Source organism: Podarcis tiliguerta (genome assembly GCF_965153285.1).
Source record: "Podarcis tiliguerta genome assembly, chromosome: 13".
NCBI lineage: Eukaryota > Metazoa > Chordata > Lepidosauria > Squamata > Lacertidae > Podarcis > Podarcis tiliguerta.
The window spans coordinates 51,051,514-51,062,204 of record NC_139546.1 but is presented as its reverse complement, the minus strand read 5'-3'; the positions used below and the strand labels follow the sequence as shown (position 1 = coordinate 51,062,204).

At 45.0% G+C, this 10,691-nt stretch overlaps 1 protein-coding gene across 2 annotated transcripts in view; it reads right to left on the bottom strand.

Annotated features, from left to right (window-relative positions):
- Positions 1-425: 425 nt before the first annotated feature.
- LOC310663118 (asialoglycoprotein receptor 1-like) overlaps positions 426-10,691 on the bottom strand; it is a 36,493-nt gene continuing 26,227 nt past the window's right edge. For both annotated transcript variants that reach the window (XM_083410751.1, XM_083410752.1), the window contains 5 exons: positions 8,894-8,965; positions 7,692-7,784; positions 5,363-5,505; positions 3,729-3,835; positions 426-1,035 (listed from right to left, as the gene is read on the bottom strand). In XM_083410751.1, coding sequence (XP_083266877.1) covers positions 885-1,035; positions 3,729-3,835; positions 5,363-5,505; positions 7,692-7,784; positions 8,894-8,965 — 566 coding nt within the window. In that variant the 3' untranslated portion in view covers positions 426-884. The remainder of the gene's footprint in view (positions 1,036-3,728; positions 3,836-5,362; positions 5,506-7,691; positions 7,785-8,893; positions 8,966-10,691) is intronic.

Below are 10,691 nucleotides of genomic sequence, written 5' to 3'. Positions count from 1 at the left end.
CCAGGAAATGAGGAAAATAATAAAGGAGAAAGAGATGTCGGGAAAATCTCACATACAGCCAAGGCGCAGATGGGTTTGTGTTCAGGGCTGGATCAACCATTAAGCAAAATAAGCCCGTGCTTAGGGCATCAAGGGAAAGGGGGTGCAGCACAGAAATGTTGCATTGCCAGATTTTTAATATTAATGGTCACAAACGGCTCAGCTGAGCGTTCATTTTCTCAGCTGAAGTCTATTAAAAATCCCAACAGGCAGGCCAGATTCCTTATCTCTACCAAGTATAGAAGCAAATGTGTTACGTAAGTTTAGTTTTGAGGATCTGATCAGGGACTTTGTAATCGGAAAAAGCAGGATAATTTCCCCCCAAATGCAGATAAAGTCGAAGTATGCAAAAGTAAACATTATTTCCCGCCCTACTGTAGGCTTGCTTTCATTTCGAAAAATAAAATTTTATTTCACGGTTTATTCTTGTTTGCATTCTGAATTAGATATCCATGGGGGCACCAAAATCTTTTGCGCGCTTAGGGGCCTCTAAAGGTATCAATCCGGCCGTGGCTGTGTTGCTAATGGTTGGAGCCAGAGTCACAACAGGAGAATTGAGGCTTCGCGCTGAGGTTCTGGGTGCCCATTGCCGGTGTAGAAAATTAAAATTTGGGTTAAAAAAAAAACATGAAATAAAGCAGTCAGGTATGGAGGGCTTTGTATGCCTGGCTATGTTTTAGGACACTCTAGGCAAGAGGGGTTGTTTGAGAGGAAACTGAAGACCCTCTCTAGGGGTGAAGGCAGCAAAATTGCTTCCGTTGCCCCAGGATCCCTAGATCCTTCAGCGACTGGTGAGAACTCAGTTTCATGGAGCCAGGGGTCAAAGGGCAGGCTCCCCCCTCCCCTTAATCCACTGCCTCCATCTCGCAGACCCAGCCGTAGTTGCGAGAGCAGTGGTCGTCGTTCCAGGTGCCGTCGCGATGGAGGTGGGCGCAATCCTCTCCTCCCCCAAGTCCGTGGCCGTACCAGTTATCTGGTTGCCCTGGGGCCCAGTCCCTGGAAGGCAAGAGAAACCGCAGGTTATGACGCGCAAACACCTCCCGGTTCAAGCACGGAAAGGAAGGGTGAAAAATGCACTTAGGTTATTGTAGCAGGAAACCCCCCCCCCCCATCATTCAGTTTGTACAGACTTCACACACACTCACACTCACACACTACATGCGCTACACTTCTGTTATAAATTCATAGAAAATCAACCATACATCAGATTTGCACTGTTCCACTTTTATTTTACTCCGTGAAGGAAGGACTACAAAGTGGGGAAGGTTTGATACAGGCCACCATAATCCCTTGAGCATAGCAGCACATCCACAGGAGCCCTGCCCAGTTGCTATGCCAACCCTGATGGTCTCAGACAGAAGACCATCAACCCTGCATACACCAGTGGATTCAACATGGACTATAACAAAAGAACAGTGATTGGATTCCCCCTCAGGGGGCAGGAAACTGCGACTACCTTTTGTCTTCAGAAAATGACTCATGGGGAGGGGGGGGGGAAAGGAGGAACCAGCCAGGTGACAGGTTACCACCACAACTCCTCCCTCAACCCCTCCTTTCTGTAATGTATGCATGATGTTTCTGGGGGTGGGCTTGACCTAGAGGAGGGGAATTTCAAAAGTTTTTTTAAGGTCTGGCACACCATTGTTCTGGGTCTTTCCTCTCTCCTGCGAGTGAGGGGAACACCCTGCTGCAACAATACAATAAAGGCCAAGCCTACTGGCTGCTAATTTGCTCCAATTTACTCTGGTTGGTGTCTTTACTTTTTGTCCAAGGGAGCCCTCGGATTTTTCCGGTAACAGTTATGTTCTTATATGCAACAACAGCGCCAAGAGTATTGTTAGCCCAGAAATGGAAGCAAGAAGAAATTCCGACGAAAGAAGAACGGCAGACGAAATTAATGGACTGTGCAGAATTGGGCAAAATGACAGGGAGGATTCGAAACCTGTGGGACCAGAGATTCACAGAAGAGTGGAAGAAGTATATGAATTATTTGAAGAGCAACTGTAATCAACAAATGACGCTAGTAGGACTACAAGAAGTTTTGCAAGGAGAAATATACAAAGTGTTACAAAGTAGAAAAAGATAGTGATATTAGTTATGAGTTTGAAATGTAATAGGGAAGATAAGGAATGCGTACTAAGAGATTAGATCGGAAAATTTTCAGACAGGATTGATGGAAGTCAAAAAAATTGAATAAGATGTAAAAGTATGTTTAATTACTGTTGAAAATGATATGTTAAAAAACTAATAAAAATTTATATAAAAAGAAAAATGCACTTAGATTCTTAGCGAATGGCCACAGTGGTTGAATTCTCGGTCAGGAGGGACAGGTGTTGGGGTTAGGTTCTTATAACAAGGCTAAAGCACATACTTTGATGACCACTTCCCACGCGCCCTTGTTATAAGAAAAACTGCTTCTTTTTCCCTTACAGGGTATCCAAGAGCCCATATTGAGTCCTCATGTAGGTTCTCTATCAGTAGGAGAAAATAACAGAGGCCAACCAGAGAATATTGAGAAGCAAAGCAGCTAGTAAGCCTGATCTTTATTAAATTGTTGCAACAGGGACCCCACCCAGGGAGGGTGGAGAGGAACCCAGAACAAGCTCTTATATAGACTTTTGAAACTGCCTCCCCTGTAGCTCAAGACCGCCCGCCAAAACATCATACATAGATCACAGAAGGAGGTGCTCCCCAGCAATAAATCTTCCGTTAATTGCCTCTTTTCTCAAGCTGGCAGCTGGCCACCTCCTGACAACTATGGTGCCATGGCTTCCCCCAAAGGATTCTGGGAGCTGTGGCTGGTTAAGGGGGCTGAGAGTTGCCAGCAGACCCACTCCTCGCCCCAATTCCCTTCATAGAGCTACAATGCGCAGAGTAGTTTAACAGTCAATTCCTCTTCCCAGGGAATTCTGGGAATTGTGGTTCTACGAGGGGAACAGGCATCTCTTCAGAAGTCCCACCGCTCTGAACAAGCTCCCAGAATCCTCTGGGGGAAGCCATGACCATTGAAAGTGGCATCACAGCGGAAGCTTTTTTGCTGGGCTTGACGGGAGAGGAAATTGCAAAGGTAGATCAGAGACTATTTATGTACGCAACAACTGCGGCGAGAACTCGATCAGCTCCAAAGTGGAAGTTGCAGGAATTATCAGCGATGGAGGAATGGCAGACGAAGACGATGGATTGTGTGGAATCGGCAAAGCTGACCTGCAAGGTTCGAAACCAGGACGATAGAAAATTCCAAAGAGACTGGAGTAAATCCATTGACTGCATAAATAATAACTGTAGAAGTTTGAAGACACTTGCAGGATTGAAATAAACCCTACGACGTGGACTTTATAATATAAGATTCAACTGTGAGATATAGATTTGAAAAGGAAAATCTTCTTGGTGAGATGGAGGGAAGTCATAAGCTCAGCAGGGAATGAGAGTTGTAGACGAATATTTGAAATTACTGTTTAAAGTGAAAATTTAATAAAAATTATATTTAAAAAAAGGAAGTGGCATCATAGGGGGCTCTGTGGGGGGAAAATAGGTGTCTTTCCTCACAACTCTCAGCATCCTTAACAAGCCACAGCTCCCAGAATCCTCTGGGGGAAACCAGACTCTTTAAAGTTGTATCACAGGCCTTTGAATGTATGGTGTGGATACATTGCATTATGGGTTGTCCGCACGGCCGTCCGCGAACTTACGATCGGCGAACGGTGTAGGGCGTTCCGTCCACCCACTTCCAGCTCCCTGTAGCATCACTCAAGCCGATCCACATAAACTGGGGGCGCACACGGACGGCCACAAATCGCTGGCACGAGAAAAAAAACACAAAAAGTAGAAAATGCAAAGAGAGGTAGCACTAGGATTGGTCAGCTCTGTTTCTCATTTTTTAAAACTTAAACCCAGTTCTCGACATTTTGCAATTAAAAACAACAGCAGCAACTATGAAATTCCGTCAGGATTTTAGGGCAAATTTGTCCTGCTAGACAGGTTATTTTTTGTATGCCATTGTGACTAACAGACGCATTTTTGCAACAACAACAAAAATCCCTATTATTATGGTGATGATAACCTACCTTTTAATATGCATTCTTATGCACACCTTACCATAGTGTATGTATTTTTGCAGATCACACTTGCACTGAAAATTGCAGGATTTGTCAGCAAAAAATTTGCAAAATTCACCAGCATATTAGATTTCACCTAATATTTTTGGTACATTTGCATCAGATGCCCATTTTTGCAAAGCAATGTTCTGCAATAGAATGCATTCTTTGGTATGTTATTATCACTAATACAGTCAAACCTCAGTTCTCAAACGCCTTCGTTTTTGAATGTTTTGGCTCCCAAACGCCGAAAAACCGGAAGTAAATGCTCTGGTTTTCGAACGTTTTTTGAAAGCCGCAAGTCCGACACGGCTTCTGTTTGAGTGCAAGAAGCTCCTGCAATCAATCGGAAGCCACGGCTCGATTATGATTATGTCCATTATGATTGTCGTTTCAGATTATGTTTGACAACCGAGGTTTGACTCTACACACAACTATGACCGTCGGGTCCCCTTCCAATTTTACCATTCTGTGATTTTAAGAGGGCCTCCTCTGCTGATCTTAGCACCCAGTAAGGTCTGCAAGGACGGAGGCGACATTTTACCCCAGCCTACCACCAAACCCGGGATGCAGGTGGCACTGTGGGTTAAACCACAGAGCCTAGAACTTGCCGATAAGAAGGTCGGCGGTTCGAATCCCCACGACGGGGTGAGCTCCCATTGCTCGGTCCCTGCTCCTGCCAACCTAGCAGTTTGAAAGCATGTCAAAGTGCAAGTAGATAAATAGGTACCACTCTGGCAGGAAGGTAAACGGCGTTTCCGTGCGCTGGACATGAAAGGGATTGGGGCATGTTTTCCTTTTGTCCTGATGTACACTGAATAAAAGGGACGCGGGTGGCGCTGTGGGTTAAACCACAGAGCCTAGGACTTGCTGATAAGAAGGTCCGCGTGTCGAATCCCTGCAACGGGGTGAGCTCCCGTTACTCGGTCCCTGCTCCTACCAACCTAGCAGTTCGAAAGCATGTCAAAGTGCAAGTAGATAAATAGGTACCACTCTGGAAGGAAGGTAAACGGCGTTTCCGTGCGCTGCTCTGGTTCGCCAGAAGCGGCTTAGTCCTGCTGGCCACATGACCCGGAAGCTGTACGCCGACTCCCTCGGCAAGTAAAGCGGGATGAGCGCCGCAACCCCAGAGTCGACCACGACTGGACCTAATGGTCAGGGGTCCCTTTACCTTTTAGCACCAAACCCACAGCGCAGGGAGCAGACCTGCAAAACCCCCAGGCCCCTACCTGTTCCTCATAGGAGTTGATGATCACCAGGTGGGCGTCTCGGGCTTCGCAGTCAGCCTTGGCTTCCTCCCAGGGCTTCCCGAGTCGGGACTCCCAGTAACAGCTTTTCCGAAATAGGTCCCACCCTTTGGGGCAGCAGGCCTCTGAGGGGGGCCAGGCAACAGAAAGGAAAGAGGGATATTCAGCGTTAGTCAGACTCCGAGCAGTACCAATGAAACAACCAAGGTCCACTGATTTCATTTTTTAATTTTCTTTTATTGGAAATTTTATTTACAACATACCCCCCCCCAATACAGAAACCCACCCTCATTAAACATGAACATAACATACAATGAGCATAGCATACAACAATACAAACAGCCAAATAAAAGATTTCCTTTATCCTGTATCTGGCCTCCTTATTTACTTCATATAAGCTGTTTCCTTTATGAATAATTATTAAGATTTTTCTAATTGTAACTTAAATATCCACAAAAGTCTCCTGCAGACATTACAGTGGTGCCCCGCAAGACAAATGCCTCGCAAGACGGAAAACCCGCAAGATGAAAGGATTTTCCGTCTGCAGAGGCGCTTCGCAGGACGAATTTCCCTATGGGCTTGCTTTGCAAGACGGAAAATGACGGAAAATTTTGAATTTTTTTTTTGCTCCAAAACCCCTTATTTTGAATCGCTAAGCTGCTAAAAGCATTTTAGCAGCAAAACCGCTAATCCCCCACCCCTTAAAAAGCCATTTTTAGCCCTTAAATCGCCAATAGCGCTAATAGCGCTACTCTGTCAATGGGCTTGCTTCGCAAGACGAATAAACCGCAAGATGAAAAGACCCGCGGAATGGATTCTTTTCGTCTTGCGAGGCACCACTGTAATTGAAACAAGTCCAGGTATATATTTTAGGGCACTGTTTTGTGAGGTCCACTGATTTCAGTGGGACTTCTCTGACTAATGTTGGATCAAACCAGGGTTGTGTAGTGGTTAGGGGTTAGGGGGTTCGTGGTTCGGTTTTCCTATATACATGTTTCGCCTACCCAGTTGTTTAGAAAACTGGGTTTGTGTGTGGTTTTTACAGACAAGGGGTGCCTTAATCTTATGAATTGATGTATCAATCATTCCTAACCCTGACCTCTGGTCCTGTTATCTAGGGATGATGGGAGTTGTGGTCCAAAAACAGCTGGAGGGCCAAGTTTGGCCATCACTGGCCTCAAGCCTGCCTTCAGGGATCACTCTGTGCTCTGCCTGATCATGAGTAAACTTCCTTTTATTGCTTATGAATAAGACTGTGGTGTCTTTATTCTTTTAGGAGGGATTCAAGGGGAAATATTAAAACGCATTTCAACCTGGACAAGCCAGATTGAACTGCGTATTGTCTCAAGAAACTCACACTAGTTTGCAACAAGTTTTCTGCTGCGTAAAGGGAAATGAACTCTGCTAAGTAAATGATGCTTTTGAATTCTGGTGCTGGAGGAGACTCTGGAGAGTCCCATGGACTGCAAGAAGATCAAACCTCTCCATTCTGAAGGAAATCAGCCCTGAGTGCTCACTGGAAGGACAGATCCTGAAGCTGAGGCTCCAATACTTTGGCCACCTCCTGAGAAGAGAAGACTCCCTGGGAAAGACCCTGATGTTGGGAAAGATGGAGGGCACAAGGAGAAGGGGATGACGGAGGACGAGATGGTTGGATTGTGTCTTCGAAGCTACAAACATGAGTCTGATCAAACTGCAGGAGGCAGTGGAAGACAGAAGTGCCTGGCATGCTCTGGTCCATGGGGTCACGAAGAGTCGGACACGACTAAACGACTAAACAACAACAACAACAAAGTAAATGATGCTTTTGAATTCTGGTGCTGGAGGAGACTCTTGAGAGTCCCATGGACCGCAAGAAGATCCAACCTCTCCATTCTGAAGGAAATCAGCCCTGAGTGCTCACTGGAAGGACAGATCCTGAAGCTGAGGCTCCAAGACTTTGGCCACCTCATGAGAAGAGAAGACTCCCTAGAAAAGACCCTGATGTTGGGAAAGATGGAGGGCGCAAGGAGAAGTGGACGACAGAGGACGGGATGGTTGGATAGTGTCTTCGAAGCTACAAACATGAGTCTGACCAAACTGCGGGAGGCTGTGGAAGACAGGAGGGCCTGGCGTGCTCTGGTCCAGGGGGTCACGAAGAGGCGGACACGACTAAACGACTAAATAACAAACAAGTAAAGGAACTTGCTAGTGCAAGTTAGGAATGATATGAATAAACAATATATCTTCTCCTGCCACCCTGAACTTGCCCACAGGGCCTTGAACACTCAGGCACTCTGCTTTCCAGACCCCGACTCCCCGCACTCCTGACCTGTCCGGTTGTTTTTGAAGTTCTGCAAGTCGCAATTCATGCCTCTAAAATTCCTTTGCAAGGTTGTCATCTTGGACAGGAGTCGTGTCTTGGCTGGCGAAGGCGAGAAGAGAGGGGGGGGGAGAGAAAAGGAGCAGCAGCTGAATGAGGAAACCGGTAAATAAAAGGAGACCCACACAAGCAGCTCCAAATTCCCACTAAAGTCCGGTGCAGATGAACCCTCCCCTCCCCAATTTGGGACCGCTTGAAAAAAGGCAATTGCACCAGTTCTCAGTGGACTTTTTTTTTAATTGCATCCTGTTTTTTTTAATTTATTTAATCATTTTTTCAATATAAACAACAACCACAAAAAACACATACAACAAAAACCGCAATAACACTAATAACACAATTTAACATTTCAGATTTGAGTTCTGATATACCTAAGACTGCACCTTTTTAAACAATATTTCCCCACCTCTCTCCTCTCCCTATTTCCCACCACCGTCCGCCTTATTGCTTAAATATTCCTTCCAGATTTCTTCATATTTATCCATTCTTAATTTGTATCGATATGCAATTTGTTCGTACGTAACTAGTCTGTCCATATTGTCAATCCATGTGCTCAATGGGATCTTTTTGCGGCTCTTCCAATTCATCAGAACAAGTTTTTTTGCTTCTAATATGGCACGGTACATCCATTTTTTTTGACCCCTTGTAATCTCCCACGTTTCCGGTATATAATCTAGAATTAAATTCAATTCCCCTAAATAACAATTTCTTTTTATTACTCTTGCTATATATATCTTTACCTCGCACCAAAATGATCTTATCATCGGGCAGTTAATCATCTTTTGTACTAAGTTCGCATTTTTACTTCCACATCTCCAGCAGTTGTCTGCATTTGTTATTTTCTTCTGGTAAGGTTTTGCTGGAGTCCAGTGGGCTCTGAATATTATTTTCTGCTGAATAAGTCTTAGTCTTAGATCCATAGAGGCTATTTCTGTTGATTTTATACTCGACTCCCATATAATATTTGTTATCTGTAGCCCTAACTCTTCACTCCATTTTTGTCTATCATATTCTAAATCACATTTCTTCCTGTTGAGAAGGGTTTTATAGAGTGCAAGTGTAGAGTTTTTTGGTTTTTTGTTGCAGAAATTAAATCTTGTAGCAGCGGGGGTCAGGACCAAACTGCCTTTCCAACCTACGTTTCAACTTACCTGCTTCTGCTTCCTCCGTAAGCTTTTTCACCTTCGCCTCCAGCTGCGTGATCTTCGCGGCCGTGTCCGTCCCTGCAAGGCACAAAGTGGGGTTGGGTGGCAACGTGGTCCGAGCTGCAGTCTTCTCTTGCGGCCCCCCACCCCGCCAAAGCCTTCCCTGTCGCCTGCCTTAGCGCTTGGGGACTGATCGTGGCGCATTCAGCATCATTCTCTCCTTTTTTAAAATCATTTTTATTAAATTTTCCACTTTAACAATCCAATCAAATCACATTAAATATAGAATCATAGAATCCTAGAGTTGGAAGAGACCACCAGGGCCATCGAGTCCAACCCCCTGCCAAGCAGGAAACACCATCAGACCACTCCTGACATATGGTTGTCAAGCCTCTGCTTAAAGACCTCCAAAGAACGAGACTCCACCACACTCCTTGGCAGCAAATTCCACTGTCAAACAGCTCTTACGGTCAGGAAGTTCTTCCTAATGTTTAGGTGGAATCTTCTTTCTTGTAGTTTGGATCCATTGCTCCGTGTCTGCTTCTCTGGAGCAGCAGAAAACAACCTTTCTCCCTCCTCTAGGTGACATCCTTTTATATATATATCCTTTTATATGCTGCCAAGTAGTGTGGTGGAGTCTCCTTCTTTGGAGGTCTTTAAGCAGAGGCTTGACAACCATATGTCAGGAGTGCTCTGATGGTGTTTCCTGCTTGGCAGGGGGTTGGACTCGATGGCCCTTGTGGTCTCTTCCAACTCTATGATTCTATGATTCTATGAGTGGGAATCTTCTAATTAACATGGTAGGGGACCTTTGCCAAATGGGGCTTCGGTGGGAGAGAAACATTGCAGGAGGACTTGGGCTGTGGTGTAATACTGCAAGAGCCACCTTATGCTGAATTGGAGACCCTTGCTCCACCTAGCTTAGTGCTGCTGACACAGACTGGCAGCTGCGATTCTCCAATACAGGAATCACGGCTCAGAGAGGCTGCAGTTGCTGCCTGCAGTTTTTAACACACACTTAAAAAACAACAACACTCAATTTTTTAAAAAACACGTCACCCAAATAACCAGGGATGCTATTCCCGGTTGTTGCTAACAGTTTTTAATTGATTCACCTAACCAACTACAGTGGTTCCTTGGTTCTCAAGACGCCTTGGTACTCAAACAACTTGGAACCCAAACACTGCAAACCCAGAAGTAAGTGTTCCGGTTTGCGAACTGTTTTTCGGAAGCTGAACATGCTCTGTTTTGAGTGCCGCGCTTCCGTTTTGAGTGATATGCTGAGGTCTGTCTGTTTTTGCTATTTATTTTGTGTTTGTGTTTTTGCAGCTCTTTTTTTCTTTTGTGACGGTGTGGAACCCAGTTCAGCTACTAATTGATGGGTTGGTTGTGTGACCGCAGTACATTGTTTATTGCTTTCATTTTATGGATCAACCGTATCGTTAGATAGTAAAATTCATGTTAAATTGCTGCTTTAGGGAGTGTTTTTAAAAGTCTGGAACGGATTAATCCATTTTGCATTACTTTCTATGGGAAAGTGTGCCTTGGTTTTGGAATGCTTTGGTTTTGGAACGGATTAAGTTTGAGAACCAAGGTACCGCTCTAGTGATTTTAACTATTTACAGGGGTCTTTAACAGGCTTCCTCAACCTCAGGCCACAAGATATTTTGGGACTACGACTCCCATGATCCCTAGCTAGCAGGACCAGTGGTCAGGGATGCTGGGAATTGTAGTATCAAAACATCTGGAGGGCCGAGGTTGAGGAAGCCTGGTTTTTAAGATAAGTTTTAAATTCTCGCCATTC